Source organism: Astatotilapia calliptera, chromosome 19, assembly GCF_964374335.1.
Source record: "Astatotilapia calliptera chromosome 19, fAstCal68.1, whole genome shotgun sequence".
Classification (NCBI taxonomy): Eukaryota; Metazoa; Chordata; class Actinopteri; order Cichliformes; family Cichlidae; genus Astatotilapia; species Astatotilapia calliptera.
Genome location: NC_137440.1, coordinates 1,443,995 through 1,464,058, shown reverse-complemented (window position 1 = coordinate 1,464,058; position 20,064 = coordinate 1,443,995). Strand labels below are relative to the sequence as shown.

Below are 20,064 nucleotides of genomic sequence, written 5' to 3'. Positions count from 1 at the left end.
TCAACCAGGATGTGCTTTAATAGATGTGAGTGTACACACAGAAGCTCACTGTAAGCAGTTAGTCTTGACTGCAGCTTTTGTCACACGCTGTTCCAACAGCTGTTACAAACTGTTCCAACTTCTGCAATCTGGTAGAAGGTTCCGCATCTTCCGGGCAAGGACAGAGAGACTCAAGAGGAGCTTCTATCCCCAAGCCATCCGTTATTCATATTAATGTACAGAATTCACCTGCTTGCTGCTACTACTGCACATTCACCCAACGTATATACTATATGTATATATATATATATATATATATATATATATATATATATATATATATATATATATATATATATATATATATATATATATATATATATGTATAATGTTTTTCCTCTACACCCCCCCAATTTTTGCACATGTCGAGGAGCGTGTCAGGCTACATTTCACTGTGTGTTATACTTGTATAACTATGCATGTGACAAATAAAGAACCTTGAACCTTGACCTTGACGCCTAGAGCCCGGTCTTTGAAGTCTTTGACATTTATCCAAACATGCTAACAACATTCTTAAAAGGCCCAAACAATGTGTGCTTGTCAGGTTTGTATGTTCACCACACAAGCTTTAAGTGAATCAAGAGCAGAAACAACCAAACTCCTAATTCTTGACACCTGGCTGTGCTCATCTATAGGTGTAAAACATCCTTTATAAGAAATAAACTTCTGTCAGATGGTGAAATGACAAAGATTAAGAAAATGTTCTTATCAAACAAAAATAAAACAACCAGGTTTGTACATGACCCCACTTGACCTCATGGTGTCAGTGTTGTACCTGACCTACAAAACCAGAACTGCAGTATGTGGTGGAGCAGCTGTTATATGAAAGCATTTCTTATAATTATTACTTTAGGCTGCTGACGACAGCTGTACAAATGAAGCTGTACTTTTGATGTTGAGAGGGACTCATTATCATCAGAAGAGAATATTAGAGGTTGATTTGCACACAGTGTTTTGAAGAACGTGGATCAATGACTTCTCAAGATTGTGCTTTAGTAGATCAGGTGAGTGTCCGCAAGATTTCACCTCATTTTGCAAACCTGCTGCATGTTACCAACATATCACACATCTACTTTTTAGTTTTAGTTAATACGTTTGCTAAGATTCCTCAATAAATTAGGAAATAGAAGTTTGAAAAAAATCCCCTCTGTCTAACAACTTTCTTGGTGTGTGGACTTTTTAAATGGCTCCTGCAGTTATTTATCTGCATGGCCAGCTTCACAGTACGAGTTCATAATTCATATTTATTTTTGGAGAGTAAAAAAAAGTCCCACTGAAAGTAAATAAAACATTATAAAATGTCCTTTCTGGATTTCTGGAAAAGGAGAATTTCGATCCACCCCTGGGACAGGCTGGCAACCCGTCCAGGGTGTAGCCTGCCTGGGACATGCTCCCCACCCCCCGACCCTGACGAGGATAAGAGGAAAGTGATGGATGCATCTTCGATCCCTGGATGTAAACTACTCTATTTTTTGAAGTTTTGCAGTAAACACATTATACTGTTTATTTGAAATGCTGAAGCAAAGGACTTTTTTGTGCACTGGGTGCAGAGACAACATATAAAAGAATTCCACACAAACACATTCATGTTTATTTTCCACTTATTTTTCCTTCGACATATAAAAATATACATTACGCTTCAAATAATGGCAAAGTACAGTAAAGAGAATGGAAAATAGAGCTATTGATATCAGTCATTGAGACATTAGCAAAGTGACAATGAAAACAGATGCTTTGGATCTGCGTCACGTTGACCAGGTGCTGCTCTCTATCCAACCAGAGACTGAGCTGTGGACTCTTTCGTCAAAGGTTTTCATTTGCACACCTTTGTCACTGTGACCAGAACAAAGCATCTGTTCGAAGGAGCTTTCATTTGAAAAGAATCACCCGAACAGCTACTGAACTTCCACTGTTCATATTTTGAGAAATATGAATTTAAATCTGAAATTACATCTACATTTAGCTGTTAAATATGCATTTACAAATGAAATCTTCATGAAATGATTTCTTCACAAGACATGAGAGAGAGAGCTGTATGCAGGAGAGATCTGACTCTAAAACAAAACATTTGTGCTAATGTGAAGAAATTGTATTTTATCAATGAATATTTGAAAAGATATTAATTAAAAAACAAAAACAGAGCTCTTCTGTTAGTTAGGGGGTGTACTTTTGACCGAAGGTGCGGATCACTTGATAGTTCATGAACAAAGCTTAGGTGACTGATTTGTTTATAGGCACACACAGCTAAAGGCTCCCAGTGCATCTCCCCTGTTGTCAGAGTAATAGCTGGATAACAGTCATTTTATCCACGTTTGTAATGTGCTCAAAGTCTGATGCATTTCCATTAATACTGCCAGTTATTTATTTAACTTCAAATGAAATGCTCAACCAAAAGTTGATCACCCTTTTAAGCCTTTTCTCAGAGTGTTTAAAGGAAGTGACATAGATGCAACAGCAGGTCTATTAACATCCACAGAGCCACCAATGAGAAGTATGGGGCTAGGGTTAGGTTTACTAGTACCGCTTTATTGAACTGTTCATCTTTATTACATATCTAAATGGATATCTTATAACAAAGAGCCAAAAGCAAAGACTTGGTTTGAAAGGTAATGACTTCCAGTTACATGTGAAATTGTGAATGTTGAGCATGTAGCTAGATGCAACCTAACCTTAACCCACAGCAGTTTACTCGTGGCATAAGAGTTTAACCAAACCATCACTTTACAAGACTTGGCCAAACCATCGAACATTCAGTACACAACATTCGGAAAGATACACGCTTCACTTACTGACAATAAATTTTGCACTTGGTAATACCCATCATCCCCCTGAGCGTCTGCCTAGAGTTTTCCATGCAGTCCAGCCCACGGAACCTCCTGGAAAAAGATCTGGTCATAAAGTCAACAAAAGTGCTTCTTCCTTTGCAAACCATGCAAATCAACTTTAAATGTGATTTTTACAAGGCTCACTTCAGTCTGTGTCTACATGCAAAGTACATGTGCAGTCGTGATCCGATGCTTTGAACAATAATCTGTGTATGTACTTATTCACTGTGCCTACACGTCATATTTTGGATTGCGTTCAGTGCTCATTATCAAATTAGATTTACTAGATTTAATGTGGCTGTTATCTCAAGGTTTTCAAAGCAGTTGACTCACAGTCTTCTAGAGATTCAGTCTCAATAACACATTCATCAGGTGAGATGTAATAACATTTTTACCAAACTAAGAAATACTAAAACTCAGCATCTTTCCTCTCTGTGTGTAGCTGGAATAACGTCATCCCAGCTACTGCTGTTGTTGTTTCACTGCTCTTGTCAGCTGTCTGGGGACGGGAGGGTCGCATGTCTGATCTGCTGACAGTAAGTAATTCGGACAAAATCTGAAATAAATACGCACGTTTATGCACAATATTTGTATGGAAAAGACTTGACTTTAGTTCAGGAGGTAAGGCTTGAGGTGAGGAGGGTGAGGTTGACTTGATTAAGATGCTGGTTGAGTTGTCTCTTGCCTTTGCCCTTTCCCCCCCTTTTTTGGTAAAAGGGACCCTTTGTTACAGCTTTATGGTAAAGAATACCATCACAACACATTCTTACAAAACCAAATAATCTCTGTTTTCAAAATTTTAAAAAGGCACTTTTAATCCTCCTACCGTCTACCATAACTCTGTTCCAGCCACTGGCGCACATCCTTCAGATTGTAAAAAAATGGCCCTTTGCCCCCCAGGTAAGCAATCTTTTTTTGTTGCACTATACACACCCGTTCGTTGGACACACCGTAAGCCACATTAGCATTATTGTCCATGCAGTCAGCAACTAGTTGACACTGCGGCGGCAAAGAAAAGTGCTCAGTGAGTTGACGTGCTGCTCCCATCCTTTCCTCCAGGTTCTGGTGTTTCCGGAAACTGAAGGAGCAAGAACCCATGGGAGGGGCCACCCAGCCATCAGATGGATGAGCTTCATCAATGTACACTAACAGGAAATCAGCCACATCGCTGAAGTCTTCCACTAACTGCCGGAAAGCCGGCAGGTGGCTGATGAAGGGGGGTCAGGTGGCTGAGCCAAAGTTGACCACCAGGGGGCGATCTGATGACTCAAAATCCAGAAGTCTGCACTCACCCCCATTTTGGATTCTGATGGTGCTGCTCCACCGAGGGCCATCGGGTACCTTCACCACTTTGGAATTGGGTGCCTCACAGCCAAGTTTCACCTAAAGAGGTAAAATAGAGACAAACACTTAATGTAGACTGTGTGCACATGAAGAAGAAGGAGAACTGGGATTTGCATTTCTGCTGTTTTGGCATATTGGGCCTGGTGTAGTTTAACTGTTGCTATTGCAAAGCATCTGGCATTGTGCTGGAATTTCAGTATGTGGTTGATTTAGATTTGACAGTATGTTATAATTATGTCTACAACACACACACACCCACATACATATACATATATACATATATATATATATATATATATCTGCCTATGATTAGGCATTTCTGCATTGGTATTGAAAATAGGAGGCTGTGATTTAAAACAAGTCAAAGAGTCAACTTTGCACCCACTGGCCTGTAAGAAAGAAAATTACAGAAGTAATTTTGAGTAAATACAACTAAATAAGCTAATATACACAAATAAAGAAAAATGCGGAGTGCCCGGTACGAGTTCCCGGCCCAAGTGGAGGAGTTTAAGTATCTCGGGGTCTTGTTCGCGAGTGATGGGAGAAGGGAGCCGGAGATCGACAGACGGATTGGTGCAGCGGCTGCAGTGATGTGGACGCTGCACCTCTGCTGTGGTGAAGAGAGAGCTGAGTGTAAAAGTGAAGCTCTCAATTTACCGGTCGACCCTCACCTATGGCCACGAGCTGTGGGTAGTGACCGAAAGAACGAGATCGCAAATACAAGCGGCAGAAATGAGCTTCCTCCGAAGGGTGGCTGGCCTCTCCCTTAGAGAGAAGTTCGGCCATCCGGGAGGGGCTCAGAGTAGAGCCGCTGCTGCTCCACATAGAAAGGAGCCAGCTGAGGTGGTTCGGGCATCTGACAAGGATGCCTCCTGGGCGCCTCCTGGGTGAGGTGTTCCAGGCATGTCCCACTGGGAGGAGGCCCCGGGGCAGACCCAGGACACGCTGGAGAGATTATATCTCTCGGCTGGCCTGGGAACGCCTTGGTGTTCCCACGGATAAGCTGGAGGAGGTGGCTGGGGAGAGGGAGGTCTGGGCCTCTTTGCTTAGGCTGCTGCCCCCGTGACCCGGCCCCAGGTAAGCGGATGAAGATGGATGGATGGATAAAGAAAGATGAATAAATAAACACTTTAAAACTGCTGAGTAAGTGAACAAAGAAAATTAAAATAGGAATTTGGTGATTCCAATTCCATTATTGATATTGCTTATTGATTCTCATTGGCTTTGCTTTGAGAGTTCCTCCCATCTGTCAGTAGCAAATCAACATTCGTGCAGATTAATCGCCTGCTGTGAGCTCATTTCCCCACTTTGTTGTGACCAGTGTTGGGGTTGTAACTCAAAAAAAGTAATGTATTACACAGAACACTTTTCTCAAAATGAATCCAGTATGTCCAGTGTTAAAATTAGTAACTTAGTTACATTACTAGTTACTTCTATCAAAAGTAACTCAGTTACTTCAAGTTACTCGTTACTTTCAAAGTAACTAGTTACTAGGGAAAGGAAAAGATAATGTGCATATTTCCACGAGAGAAATCCCACGCCTGGACCGTCGTTGACCGCTGCCATGATTCTAGCCTACGTCACAGCGTCATGTGCGCCTTTTACATCCAACACAGTCGTGGTGCTTTGATCAATCTATCAATCGTTTGTTGTAAGATTCAGATAATTATTTATTAAAAGTGAGACATTTTAAATGAGAATAAGAAAGAAAAGTATTTCTTTGTGCCCCCCTCTCCCTGTTAATGCCCTACCTGGCCCCCTGGCAAAACTTTGCTAGACCCGCCCCTGCACAGTTACCAGCTGTCAGCTACTTAGAAAAGGATCCTGGTGTTATTTGTCTCTCAGAAACAGTTCATAACTTCAACTCATCCATGTCACCTAAAAGGTAAACCTGTTTCTCCATCACCTGTTCAGCTCTGATGATCCAGTAAGGACGCCTCAGGTCTCTCCTCCTTCTGCCTCCCCTTTCCCTCATCCACCTGCTGCCTCCACCACTTGCTAATGTTACTGAATCTGTGGAAGCTCCGTGATGCCACCACACGAAGTAACGAGTAACGAGCCTATCTAAATCCCAGTAACAGTTAACGCGTTCCTGATTTTGGCATAATAACTAGTTACTGTGCTCGTTACCACAATAATAACGTAGTTAAGGTAACGCGTTACTTAATAATTAAAGGTGACGATTGTACCGCATTTTGATCCGGGACGTACTCTGCATGAAAACAAGCGCTCACTCTTCCTGCTCAACAAATGACAAGGGCGGAGCCTTATACCACGTGATACAGAAGCCAGCTGGCTGCTAAAATTAGCAGGAAAAAAACAACGGAGAGCACGTGAGAGATGACGAGAAAGTGACAGGAGAAAATCAGTCCCCGTCAACCACCCAAACATCAATAACGGGAACCTTATACAGCGCTTCCCTATACCCGTCGACCTCCCGCAGGCACAAAGAAATCACGGAGGCTATCACTTATAACCTAACCAAAGATATGGCTCCATCAACACTGTGCAAAACGAGGGATTTAGGAAAATGATCAACACCCTAGACAAACGCTACACAGTGCTGTCCCGCAACTATTTTTCTATTGTTGCACCACCTGCTCTGTACACGCAGCGTCGAGCAACGGTGGAGACGGGATTGTTTTTATGTTCAGTCTCAACTGTTACGAAGTTGATGTGCAGTTAATAAACGCAATAAATATTTATACTGGAAAAGAAAATCGTGAGAGAATCGTGATCTCAATTCTAAGCCAAAAAATCGTGATTCTCATTTTATGCAAAATCGTGCAGCCCAGTTTGTTATACTGTCATCAAGCTAAAATACATATGTGGACTTTTTTAAGTTGCTTGAAGACGTTTCACCTCTCATCCGAGGAAGCTTCTCTGAAGAGCTCCTTGGACCACGTGCACTATGCCGACCCCGATCCCTGCGTGCTGCACACCACATTCTCTCCAAGTTTGGCCTGTCAGTTTTTACGTAATAACATTGAAAGAAACATGTAGGCAGACAGATAGACAGACTGTGATGTTTACGTACTGGGTTCTTGCTTTGGCACAGGAAAAGTACTTTTTTTGTCTTTACTGCAGGAACGAACCATGCGGCATATCTGCCAAGAACTGCTTGGAGGTAAAACAGGCTTCGAGGTCTTATAGTGGGCCTTTGGCAGTTACAAGATGGAAAATGTGGGTACGGAGACAGACCCAAAGTTAATCTCTTGTGACATATTTCCCAGAATGAATACTGCCAATAGGAACTCCTCAATCATGACGTTCAGGCTGGAGCTGTCGTGCTGTGCAGTATCCACATGTACGTTTTATTAATTCCTTATTCGTAAGATTTAAAGGAGATTCCTGAACATTTTACAGTTCACAGAAACGCTGACAGATGCCAGTCAGGCGTAGACTGCGTAATCGTAAACGAAGGCCTGAAAGGAAAACTGCACACAGCCGTGGTACCTGGATGTGCCACAGCTGTGCGGAGGCTTAACAGAACATGTTAATCCCCAGAGATTTGTCAGTGGCTTCTTTTTTAACTAATAGCACAGTGGACGCATGGAGGAACCTGGGTCCTCGCTAAGCCTCTGTCATACTTTACATTACAATAGCACAATAAGTTGTACACTTTGAAAAGTGCACAGTTCATTTCAGATACAACGTTTTTTTGATGTGTGCTAACATGAGAAGGGGCCCCTACATACCCACAGGCCCAGGCTGTTGTGCTAAAAGAGTGGGTCCAAGGCACAAAGCCAAGGGACACACACTATAGTCCGGCTATCACACACACACACACACTTGTGTATAGACATATAGACATATACGAATAGTTAATACAGTAACTAATGATTTTCCAGCAGAACTTTTTTGCTAAACCAGTTTTAGACAAGAGCTGTTGTTATAGTGTGAGCTTATTAATAACTGTAATATAAATTAATATGCAGAGAACTTCTTATATAATCAAAGACTCCCACTCTGCGGTTTCTCGTTCCACAGGAGGCACTGGTGAGACACTGGGCACTATGGAGTCCCCCCCAAAAAACAAACAAACAACAAAACAAAACAAAAACACAATTTGTGGGTAAAATATTTGTCTTCTGGTAATTTTGTCTGATCAGAGCAGCTGAACGACAGATGTTGTTTCATTTTGCAGGTTGTGATGTATCCACATATCTCTGTAGTATAAACGCCACAGTATCACCAGGACGTAACAAAATCAGCTTTTTGAAACATTAGCAGCGAATTTGTAGCAGCAGCCTCCTGACAGCAGAAAGTTACACAGCTGTGAGGACGGGGGCCATCTGCTGCACCTCCACATGAACTGCAACCAGTTTCTATCCAACGCGATTAACGTGATAACCTGTATTTGCTCTGATAATACTCGTGTTACACAGTATTGTAGTGATAAAACATTAACTATTTGGTCACGCGATTCTGTAACGCTTCTCGTTCTGGCCAGCCCTTTGTGTAAACTGTATTGTTCCGCGCGCACGCACACACACGCACAGCTCCAAACGCGAAAAACAAGTTCTGCTCCATCTGCGCGAAGACAATGAAAAACCAAGTTTTCCGAGGGCGTGCCGCAAACGTTCGTGCACACGGCCGTGTAGGCAGGTGAGCGAGCAGACGCTAAGAAACACTTCCTGTCTTTTACACCACTTTGGAGTGCACTTGAATGACGTCACTGCATCGAGGCACTCGAAGCACTTAGACCCTACCCAAATAAAAAGTTTACCTGCTTGTAGGCGTCCAGGAGGAAGCTGTTCCAGATGGAGCGCAGTCCCGCCGAGGTCAGCATGCGGCGCCACTCTCCGCAGCCGGCGGACCGAGAGCTGAGCAGCGAAACGACGCGCTTCAGCAGAACCACCGAGTCGTACAGGGCAAGGAAGAGGCAGTTGGAAAAGAAACCGGGTAGTATCTGGAGTGTCACGAGCAGATCCTCGCCCGCCGTTCCCATCTTCCGTTTGTGCGTTTACACGACCGCTGGCCAATTCCTCCACCACAGCTCTTATCTGCTCAGCTCATAGTTTGGGCTCTGTTTCGTGCACTGCGCCAGAGTCGGTGCGCAGAACGAGAAAAGTGTTTGGAATGCGTCTCGCAAAGCGTCTCTGTTCATCAGCTCGACAATCCCTTGGCGCGCTGTCGCTCTTTTTGAAAGAAGGAACATTGTAGTTAATATTAAGCCTCGCGGCTTATCTCTGCGGCAAGATTCTGACGTCAGAAATAGAGCAATCGCTGTCTCCTCCTCCTCCTTCCTCTCCCCCGCAGCTTCGTGCGTAGCGGCTGCACTAAACTGCAGATCGACGCTTTCACTGTTTTTACCATGTTACATCGACTAAATATGAAATGTTTATACTTTCCATACTCTTCCAGAGTATTCCAGTGATCCGGTTGTGACTATGCTTTAAAGAAGTGGGAACTTTTTTTACTCAATATGTGGGTACTCTGCATTTACTCATTACTTATTATTAATCTCTCTTCTTAATCTGCTGCTCTCTTTTTTGTCTCGTCTTCCTCCAGCCAGTCTGGTTCTGCCAGAGATTTCTTCCTGTCAAAAGGGAGTTTTCCTTCCCACTGTTGCCAAGGGCTTGCTGTCTGTCTGTATTATTGTGGGGTCTTTACCTTACAGCAGAAAGTGCCCTGTTGATATGATTTGGTGCTATATAAATACAATTTAAATAATGTTCTAATGTCTGTGTACCCATTCACAATCACACTGTTGCATTTCATAAGCTGGTTTCTGAAAACATAAAGACATTTTTGCATTAGCGATGCAGCCTCTAACCATGCAAGTTTGATGTGTGCCAGAAGCGTAACGGTCAGGATCACACTGTCATAGTTCATAAACTGTTTAAAAAAGAAACAAACAAACACATCTAAATATTTTCTGTCGTTCTATCTATGCTGCCACAAGCTACAGTCAAGATAACGCCCACATCTAAGCTCTGTAACACAGCAACACCCATATAACATGTAACCTTAACGGTTAAATCTGCTGTAATGGTGGCATACCAGTAAAACCGCTGCGGTCACACAACAGATTTTTCAAAATGTGATTGAAAGTGATGTTTTTGCTTCTTCCTCTAACTTTTATCCAAGACATGCATTGTTGGCTGCACAATCTCATCTCCTTGTTGCTGCTTCCAAGCTGGAAAGGACAAAAATCTCACCACATTCCCAAAGGGGCTTTTCTCCAGTTTTATGCATGACTGTTTCATTTTAGAACTGAGCAACTCACCATTGTTCATTTCAAACCGCAAAGTAACCTCTATGTCTGTTTCTTTATAAATGTGGGCTTGCATTGCAATCGTGACTCCACAATCCTGAGCTCTTATGGAAAAAACTTCCTCCCTCTTGTTTGAGACATTGTTTCAGTTTATTATGGTTTTTGAGCATTTCAGTCAGGCTGAGTCATTGCCTTTGACAGGGCATTGCAACACCTTAATTCTTTTGAATAACTCGCATGTCTGCTTTCAATCCTACTGTTTGATCCAGTTTCAGCCAAGTTTTATCAAACTTACCCTGTGAAAAAATTAGTTTGCAAAACCACAGTCAGATTTATGAAACGTGTGTACGGCCTATTTTGTTCACCACCACACGCAAGTTAGTAATAATGTTAGTAAATCGGAGTTATTCTGAGGCAACAGTCTTGTGCAAACAGTTTCCATATTATCTGCATACTGCCCGACCCCAGTTTCTCTGTATAAGGAGATACATTTACCTCCCGGTGGAGACAGAAAAAGACAGAAGCCTGCACCTCGACAGCAAAAGATAATGTTAAAGTCTGACTGTAGTCTGTGTCTGAGGCCCAAGGAGGAAGCCAGAAGAGGCACAGCTTTCCAAAAATGACAGTCTAAATAAATAAATACAAAGTGATGTGGACGTGAATATCATTTCAACACGTGTCAGTTTGGAATCAAAGTTGATAAAGTGAAAAATACTAACAGACTACAAGAAAAAGAAGAATACAGGTGGAGGACAAGGCACACGTGATCTGTCAACCTTGGATGAGAAACTCACTACAAAAAACATCCAGACTCTCCAGCATCCACAGGAAAGTGCCAAGACGTTACACTGTGAGTGATAACACAAGTATTTTGTAAACAACGATAACGTTTCAGATGTACCATGTTCACCTATTGTCACGAGCTTTGGTTGGTGATGGAAAGCAGGAGATCGCAGATACAAACAGCGGATTTGAGCTTCCTCTGTAGGGTGGCTGTGTTCTCCCTTAGCGGTACCATTTTGCTTTATTTGCATGAAAAGTGCAAAAAGAGAAAACTTGATTTACTGATTAGGCCGATTTACTCACCTTGCTCATGTGTAATCTATGAATTCTTTAGTCTGCTTAAGGCTGAAGGTTTTCCTCAGTTGCCACCAGGTCATTGCTTCACCTGTGGAAACATCTCAGGTTCAGTAGCTTTGCTGTCAATTTCATGTTTGGTCTTTCCTGGATTATTTCTTTGTGCTTCTGTGCAGGCTGCTTAGCGTAAAGGAGGCCTTCCAAGCTACTGTGTTTGTGTAGTGAGTCCCTGTGATCCAGCCTGCCTCAGCCCTGCTCGCTAGCCTCCATTCAATCTACTCATTTTTTTCTACCTTGATTCCAAACTTGTTTAATAAACTCTGTAAACTCTGATTGGTCTGCGTCCTGCCAGTGAGTCATCGCAAACTTGGTGTCATGACAGTTAACAGTCAAAAATCCTTGAATGTGGTCAAATTAACCAAAAAGACAAAACAATAAGAGTGGGTCAAATTTTCTCCACAGCCATGTAAAAAAACAAAAATCATTGCCAGTTATTACCAATGCTTCGTTGGCATTCTCGCCATTCGTTACCAAAGGGTGCGCAACAAATTACCATTTTTACAGGGCAATTACTTTCATACATTGGGCCAGGTAGGTTTGGATAGCCATTTTCCCTTAATAATGCAATCATGCTCGAAAACAGCTAATTTATTTATTTCTTGTCTAATATTAAAAATAATTTGATAATGTTAAAAGTATAGAAAATTTGCAAAAACATAGCAAAAATAAGGAAAAAATCTAAGTAGATAGATCCGAGCAAGGAGTATAGCCCTGCACACTTGAGAATTTCCCCTGCTAATTAAATATTGTTATGGTTTGGTTCTGGCAGGACCCAAAGAATAGATTTGGAGCAAAGTTCTACTGAAAAATTAAGAATTCTCAGCAAACAGGTAACTGGGAGTTACAATTTACCTCAGCTCAGAAGGAATCACAATGGCTCTGCCTGAGAAGAGAGTTTAATTTAGCAAACATCCAACAGGTAGGTATTGTAGTGTTTAGTTGTAGATTAACCTGATTTTGTCTTACTTAATGAGAGGTCAGCTGAGCATGGAGAAAGTACACAGTCAGCAAGAGAGTTCCAGACAGCTGACAGGTGGAGAGTGGGTAGGCAGGTTATGAACAGGCAAGTGAATGTTCTTGCTGCAGCAGGTAGCTGAGTTAAAGGAGGCATCCAAAGGCTACATGTAAGTGACGTTCCAAACAGACATGTTCCAAGTGAGGTTTTCAAGTGAAAAACTGCAAGAGCAATACAAGAATGCAAGAAGAAACACAAGGTGAGTATCAAGGGAGACCAGAAGCACAGCAAAAGGAGCCAGCATGTCACTACTTCACATGCAGGTTTGGATTTTTTTCCCCCTTTAATAATAAATACCTTCATTTAGAAACTGCATTTTGTGTTTACTCGTGTTATCTTTGTCTAATATTTAAATTGATTTTATCAAAAACATTTAGTGCGATAAACATACAAAAAAGGGGGAAATCAAAAAGGGGGCAAACACTTTTTCACACCACTATATTTAACATGGAAGCTTCTCACGTAGTGGTAGTAAGACAGACATTCTTAGGTGGTGGAGAACAGGGTTGCAATGACAGGAAGTGGCAAGACAGAATCAAATGAGAAATTAGTTTTTTTTCTGGAATGTAAAAACAAATTTGAATTGCTACCTTAACATGGTGGAGGGGTTTGTGTGTCCGGGGTCTTTTGGTCATGGGTGAGAGACCAGACAAAAAAATCCCTATGAGCAGAAGATCGAGGGAATAGTTCACCCTGCCTGAGGTTGAGAGATACCGGCTAAATATAGTCTCACCTCACCTCAACGCATGGGTTGGACACTGGAACCAGTCTCCTGGAGAGTTGGCCTTGGTGAGAGGCAGCGGACCGGGGTGGGTATCTTAGTATCTCCTCAGCTTGCTGTCTGTACGTTGGGGTTTCACCCGGTAGGCGAGAGGGTCTTTTCCCTGCTCGGGACGTGGAATGGGCTCTGACTGTCATCTGCGCTTATGCGCCGAATGACAGTTCACAGTATCCAGCCTTCTTGGAGTCCCTGGGTGGGGTGCTTGAGGTTGCTCAACCTGGGGACTCTGTTGTCCTGCTGGGAGATTTCAATGGTCATGTGGGTAATGACAGTGAGACTTGCAGGGGCGTGACTGGGAGGAATGGCCTGGTAGATCTAAACCTCTTCTCTTACTGGACTTCTATGCAAACCACAGTTTTTCCATAACAAACACCATGTTCGAACATAAGGGTATCCATAAGTTCGGGTGGCACCAGTGTGTGTAATTGTATCATCACATCTGCAGCCATATGTTCTGAACACTCGGGTGAAGAGGGGCGCTGAGCTGTCAACTGATTACCACCTCAGTTGACAGCACAGTCCATCACCATCCTGCCACCTGACGTGGTGGCGGGGGAGGATGTTGGACAGACGTAGCACAATGTGGTTGGTGCCTGGGGTTGGTGTCACCCCTGAACCAAATGGTGGACACCAGAGGTGAAGGAATCCTATTGAGCTTGGTTAGCCTATGGGACCTTGGAGGCAGCCAATAGGTACCAACCGGCCAAGCGGAGCACAGCTGAGGTTGAATCAAAAACTCAGGTGTGGCAGGAGTTCAGAGAGGCCATGGAAAAAGACTGCCTCAAAGAGATACACCCGACATTGTTGGCTGTGAAAGGAATAGTTTAAAGACCTTAATTGCACTGGTATGTCCTCCATGGAGCAAGCAGGGGATGGGGGGAGAACTCATCTATCTCCAGGGGTGAGGCCACTGAGGCAGTTCAACAACTCCTTGGTGGCAGGGGCCTAAGGCCCTAAGGTGGATGAAGTTCGCCCTGAGTTCCTGAAGGCTCTCTGTGTTATAGTTGCATGGAGATCAGGGGCGATACCTCTGGATTGGCAGACCGGGGTAGTGGTTCCTATCTTTAAGAAGGGGGACTGGAGTGTGTGTTCCAACTACAGGGGAATCACACTCCTCAGCCTCCCTGGGAAAGTCTATGCCAGGGTGCTGGAAAGGAGAGTCCGTCCGATAGTTGGACTTTGGATACAGGAGGAACAATGCAGTTTCCTGGTTTCGTTCTAGGCGTGGCCAAGCGGTGGAAGGCTTCCACTTGGGTAGTCTCAGAATCTTATCTATGCTTTTCACAGATGATGTGGTTGTGTTGGCTTCATCAGGCAATGGCCTCCAGCCTCACTGGAATGGCTTACAGTTGAGTGTGAAGCAGTGGGAATGAAAATCAGCACCTCCAAATCTGAGGCCATGGTTCTCAGCTGAAAAAGTGTGGAGTGCCCACTCTGAGTCAGGGACGAGTTCCTGGCCCAAGTGGAGGTGTTTAAGTACCTCTGGGTCATGTTCAAGTGAGAAGGGAGCGGGAGATCGACAGACGGATTGGTGCTGTGGCTGCAGTGATGTGGATGCTGTACCGGTCTATCGTGGTGAAGAGAGAGCTGAGTGTAAAGGCGAAGCTCTCTATTTACAGAGCGATCTATGTCCTTACCCTCACCTATGGTCACGAGCTGTGGGTAGTGACCAAAAGAACGAGATCGCAGATACAAGTGGCAGAAATTTCCATCCTAATTTCCACCCTTCGGAGGAAATTAGCTTCCTCCGAAGGGTGGCTGGCCTCTCCCTTAGAGATAGGATGCGAAGTTCAGGTACTCTGAGGGGCTCAGAGTAAAGCCGCTGCTCCTCTACATTGAAAGAGGCCAGTTTAGGTAGTTCGGGCATCTGATAAGGATGCCTCCTGGGCACCTCCTAGGCAAGGTGTTCCGGGCATGTCCCACCAGGAGGAGGCCGCGGGGCAGACCCAGTACACGCTGGAGGGATTATATCTCTCAACTGGCCCTTGAATTTTCCTCTTTTTCAGAACTTTATACCATCCTTAACATGAACCTTTTATACAAGCTACTCTATGTCAAGGTTGACACCTGGTGTTTCCTGGTTGGGTGGGCTGGCAATAAGGCATTCAAGAAATTTTGAAAGAGAATATATTCTCTCATCTGCAGGCACAACATGTGTCATAAGAGTCTCACTTGCTAGAGTGAGTCATATACCAATTGGAAGGTCAGTGGTTTGCTTCCTGGCTACTCCGTTCTGCATGTTAAAGTATACTTGGGCAAGATGTCTGTCATGGTCCCATGTCCCAGCATGTTCAGTTTTGTTTTGCTTTTGTAAGCTGATTTTCATCGCCAAAAGCCTCCCTACTTAACTGTGCGGCTAAGCTTCAGTCGACACTGGATCGTTGAGTTTATTCGTTAGTACAACCCTGGTTGAGTTTGTGTGTGTGAGAGTCGAGCGGGACAGAGCAGGATGAGAATTCAGCATCCTGGCAGCCTGGTGGATGAAGCTGTCTCTCAGTCTGCTGGTTCTAGCCTGGAGGCTCTTCAGTCTCCTTCCCGATGGCAGCAAACTGAAAAAGCTGTTGGATGGATGAGTGGAGTCACCTGTAATGCAGAGAGCTTTTTTGGGTGAGGCAGGTGCAGTAGATGTCCTGGAGTAAGGGGAAAAGAAACACCCACGATCCTCTCCGCTGCTCTCACTACTCGTAGCTTTTTCTGGCAGGACCCAGTGCAGGGTCCTGTGTGGTATGACTCTCACCACAGCTGGTGAGGATCCTCTCAACAGTGCCTCTGTAGAAGGTGCTCATAATGGGGATTGAGGCTCAGTTTACTGAGAAAGTAGAGTCGCTGTTGAAATTTCCTGACCAGTGAAGCTGTGTTCTTTGACCAGGAGAGATCTTCTGAGATGTGCACACCCAGGAACGTGGTGCTGCTTACCCTCTCCACAGCAGCACCATTGATGGTTAGTGGGGTGTGCAGGGTGCGAGTTCTATGATGTCTATGATGATCTCCTTAGTCTTCTCCATATTCAGGGAAAGGTTGTTGTTGCTGCACCACTAGGCCAGATGGTTAACTTCACTGTAGTAGGTCTCATTATTGTTGCTGATGTGACCAACCACAGTTGTGTCATCTGCAAACTTGATGAAAAGGTTGGAGCTGTGTGATGGTGTGCAGTCGTGGGTCAGCAGAGTGAAAAGAAGGGGCCTCAACACACATCCTTGGGGAGCCCCCGTATTCAGTTTTCTTGTGATGATGGTGTTGCTGCCGACCCGTACTGTCTGCTGTTTTCCTGACAGGAAATCCAGCAGCCAGTTACACAACGAGGTGCTGATTCCCAGCAGATCCAGTTTGTTAATGAGTTGCTGGGGAATGGTGACGTATGAGTCTGTAGTGTCCAGATGTGTGAGGGCTGACTGAAGGGCAGTTGAAATTGCATCATTGGTTAAGCAGTTGAACCAGTATGCAAACTGAAATGGATCCAGGTTGGAGGGAAGAGATGAAGGTGGAGTCTTCTGTGTGGGGGTGTAGTTCTGTGCCTAAAAGGTAGCTAAGAATTTGTTTAGCTCATCTGGTAGAGAGATGGGACTGATGGTGGTCTGCAGTGTGGGCTTGTAGTCTGTGATGGTTTGTATTCCTTACCACACCCTCCGAGTATCTCTGCTGTCGCTAAAGCTTTGCAAAATCCTCCTGGAGTATTGCCTTTTTGCCTCTCTGATGCCACGTGACAGCTTTGCCCATGCTGTTCTTAGGCTCACCTCATAATGTGTTTGTGCAGTTTGGGAAGCACAGTCATTGGGTCTGCATGATTGAAATCACCCGCTAGGATGAGAAAAGCATCTGGGTGGGCCGTCTGCTGCTCACTGACATGCTGATATAGTTCATTCAGTGCCTCACTCCCATTGTTGTTATTGGAGCAACAAGCAGTAATGCTGAAAATTCCCTCGGTAGGTAGAACGGTCTGCACTCGATTATAAGCTCCAGCAGAGGTGAACAGTGTTTGCAAGCCAGAACAGCATCATGACACCAGGCACCTGCAAGTCCTACACCCTTCAGTGAGAGCTCTGTCTGCTCGAATGACGCTGTCAGGAATGCTATTATTAAGCCATGTTTCTACAAACACGAAGACACAATACTCCCTCGCTGACTTCAAAGTGGACCAAAGTAACCATACATGATCCAGATTGTTGTCCAGGGAGCGCATGTTGGACAGTAGGTTGGTGGGAATAGCAGGTTTGTGTGGATTAGCCGCTAGCCTGCTCTGGATGCCTCCACATTTACCCCTCTTCTGTTTCCTCTTGCACCGCCTGAGACATTTCCACTGTGGTAAATGTCTCTGAAGCAGTTCGCAGTTCCTTAGTGTAATTTGTAGCTCGTCCACGTATGAAAAGTTGGTGGATTTGCTTTTGTTGATTTTGAGCAGGAGCTCACAACTGTATGAGTGTTTTTGTGAAAAAGAACAAGAAAAAGCGCATAACAAGGACGGGAACACTGTTTTGTCGGGACAGAGAGAAGCTGCTCCGTGTGTCCACCATGTATCCCAAGTATTAATGTGCGTGAATGTTAGAAAGCACACAGAGCGAAGAAAAAACTATTAAAAAAGTAATGGAGCAAGTTGTGTAAAGTGCTTTGGATGCTCAGAGGAGAAAGGTGCTATATAAGAACCAGTCTAGTTACCATTTAAAGGCACAATATAACATGGACCTCCAAGATACATTGTTGTATCTCTCAGGAACAAATGAACCTTACTAGTCAATGCACTGTTCTACTATCTGCTGGATTCTGTCATGGTCTGGTTGGGCACCTGCAGGTCTCAGACAGCGGCTCCTCCTCCTTTAGGCGGAGTCCGGTTGCCCCTCCCTGGCTGACCACCTGTGAGCAATCGTGCCAGCGGTATATCAGACCTGCGCTCTCAACCACTCATCGCCTGAGTATCTCCTATTCCCATGTTAGTTCAGTGGAGCATCCTAAAACCTTGTCTTAACGCCGTGTGATGACTGACCTGTCTTTTCTTGTCCCCAGCGATAGCACCCGGAGTGGAGATCTTGTTCCCCTCGCTCCCGTCCTCCTGGACCTGGGCCGCCAGCTGCTCACACAACGTGGCCTGCCGACCCACTGCTCACCTGCCTGCCTCCCCACGCCTCGACCGCTTCCGGGTTTTCCGCTCCACCTGTCCCCTCCATCTGAAACCAAGTAAGGCAATTCAATTCAACTGCGGAGGATTATTGGTTGTCTGCTGGATCCCTCTGATCGTGATCTCCTCTTGTTCCAGTGCCCCGGCCCCTACCTAGTCCTGTTTCTACCTCCCCGCTGTCCCCGCTGTTCAGCCGTCTCCTAGAGGTGTCTAGGTCGCCCTCATTTTCACAGACTAATCCTACGCGCCACTAGTGTGGTGGCGTCGCTTTGTGTTTCACATTTGTTTTCCTGTGGGCGGAAATAAATCATTTGTTTTCTGTCACCTCGCTTCCGGGTTGGTTTCTGCGCCTGTGTCCATCCCTGTTCCCTCGTGCCGTTGAGCCGTGACAGATTCAGACTCACAGGAGTTCTGGCGTCAGCTGACTGTGGTAAATGTCAGCTTAAATTTGTAGTCTGTAATGTGTAACTTAGCTGAGCAGCTGTGTGGTTAACATTTCTTCTATAAGCACATTAGTACACACACTTCAAATCCACTTAATACAACTCAAAGGCTCAGATGCTTCTCTGTCTCTTGCTCCTACACTCACTCTAGTTATCTTTGGTGTAATACTTATTGGCCTCTTTAATGTTTAATTTTGTGTATGGTCCCATTGTTTTTATTTTTTAAATAGTGAATAGAGCAATTCTTGCTCAGTTTGTAATAGCATATTAGAAATCCAGATGTGCTCAAAACTTCATTTTTAATTTGAACCTGGTGCTGCCTAAAACAAATGACTTCAGTCTTTTACTTCCAGTGAGGAACACAGCTTGGATCAGTACTTGGTATAAGCATGTTTTTCAACCACCAGATTTGAAAGGCACAGATTCCAATCATTATATCCCTTTTGACCATCAAGATGAAAATTATTGTTGTGTCAACTTCCCATTCCTTGTATGGCTCAGGTTCCCAGTATTCTGTGAATGCATTAACTAGAATGTTCTAGAGCACAAACCTCCATATCAAAGCCAGATGTTTACTCAGTAAACAGGTCATAGGCCACTATTAGGGTAAAAACAGACATTGACTGACTGTGCTGGTATATCAAGTACTCACCAAAATGTCGACCGTTGCATGCAAAATGTTGTTTTTTCAGAATACACCACCAGGTATGATAATAATGTGAAAAATACACTCATCCCCATATTAAGCACTGGGCCTTAGTGTTAGTCATAATACTGAGAAACATAAAGGCAATGCTGCATGAGTAGAATCCAAAAAAAACAAAGTTTACTCAGCTGTTATTAGTTAATGTTTGACTGTCTTCCAAAAATATATTTAAAGCCAGACAAGAGCAACCAACCACAACATCTCACTCTGTTTGTTTAACCCCTCAACATCATGTGTAGGATTAGGTTCACTTCTACCCCTTTAAATGGAATTTACAGACGGACAGAACTGGGTTAGCATTTTAATATACTCGGCTACAAGTCAGACAGATATACTGAATGTGTGTGAGTTGTGGCAAACAATGTCTCCCCCCAAAAAAGTCCTAATTGTTTAAAGGTAGTATTAATTATTAAATGAGGACCATGAAGTTTCACATGAAGACCA

The 20,064-nt window shown here is 44.0% G+C and overlaps 1 protein-coding gene and 1 long non-coding RNA gene across 3 annotated transcripts; one reads left to right on the top strand and one right to left on the bottom strand.

Annotated features, from left to right (window-relative positions):
• Positions 1 to 1,607: 1,607 nt before the first annotated feature.
• dio2 (iodothyronine deiodinase 2) lies at positions 1,608 to 9,397 on the bottom strand. The gene is made up of 2 exons (XM_026152578.2): positions 8,938 to 9,397; positions 1,608 to 4,247 (listed from the first exon to the last, which is right to left on the bottom strand). Exons 1-2 carry the CDS (start codon positions 9,157 to 9,159, stop codon positions 3,687 to 3,689), a joined length of 783 nt encoding a protein of 260 aa, XP_026008363.1. The 5' UTR covers positions 9,160 to 9,397; the 3' UTR covers positions 1,608 to 3,686.
• Positions 9,398 to 9,748: 351 nt separating this feature from the next.
• On the top strand, positions 9,749 to 18,795 carry LOC145422296 (uncharacterized). Of its 2 annotated transcripts, XR_013903584.1 has the most exons (3): positions 17,702 to 18,285; positions 18,360 to 18,530; positions 18,610 to 18,795. It is a non-coding gene; the product is annotated as an uncharacterized LOC145422296 (long non-coding RNA). The 2 variants fall into 2 exon arrangements; XR_013903583.1 differs by having other exon boundaries at positions 9,749 to 18,285; positions 18,360 to 18,795.
• The last annotated feature ends 1,269 nt before the right edge of the window (positions 18,796 to 20,064 follow it).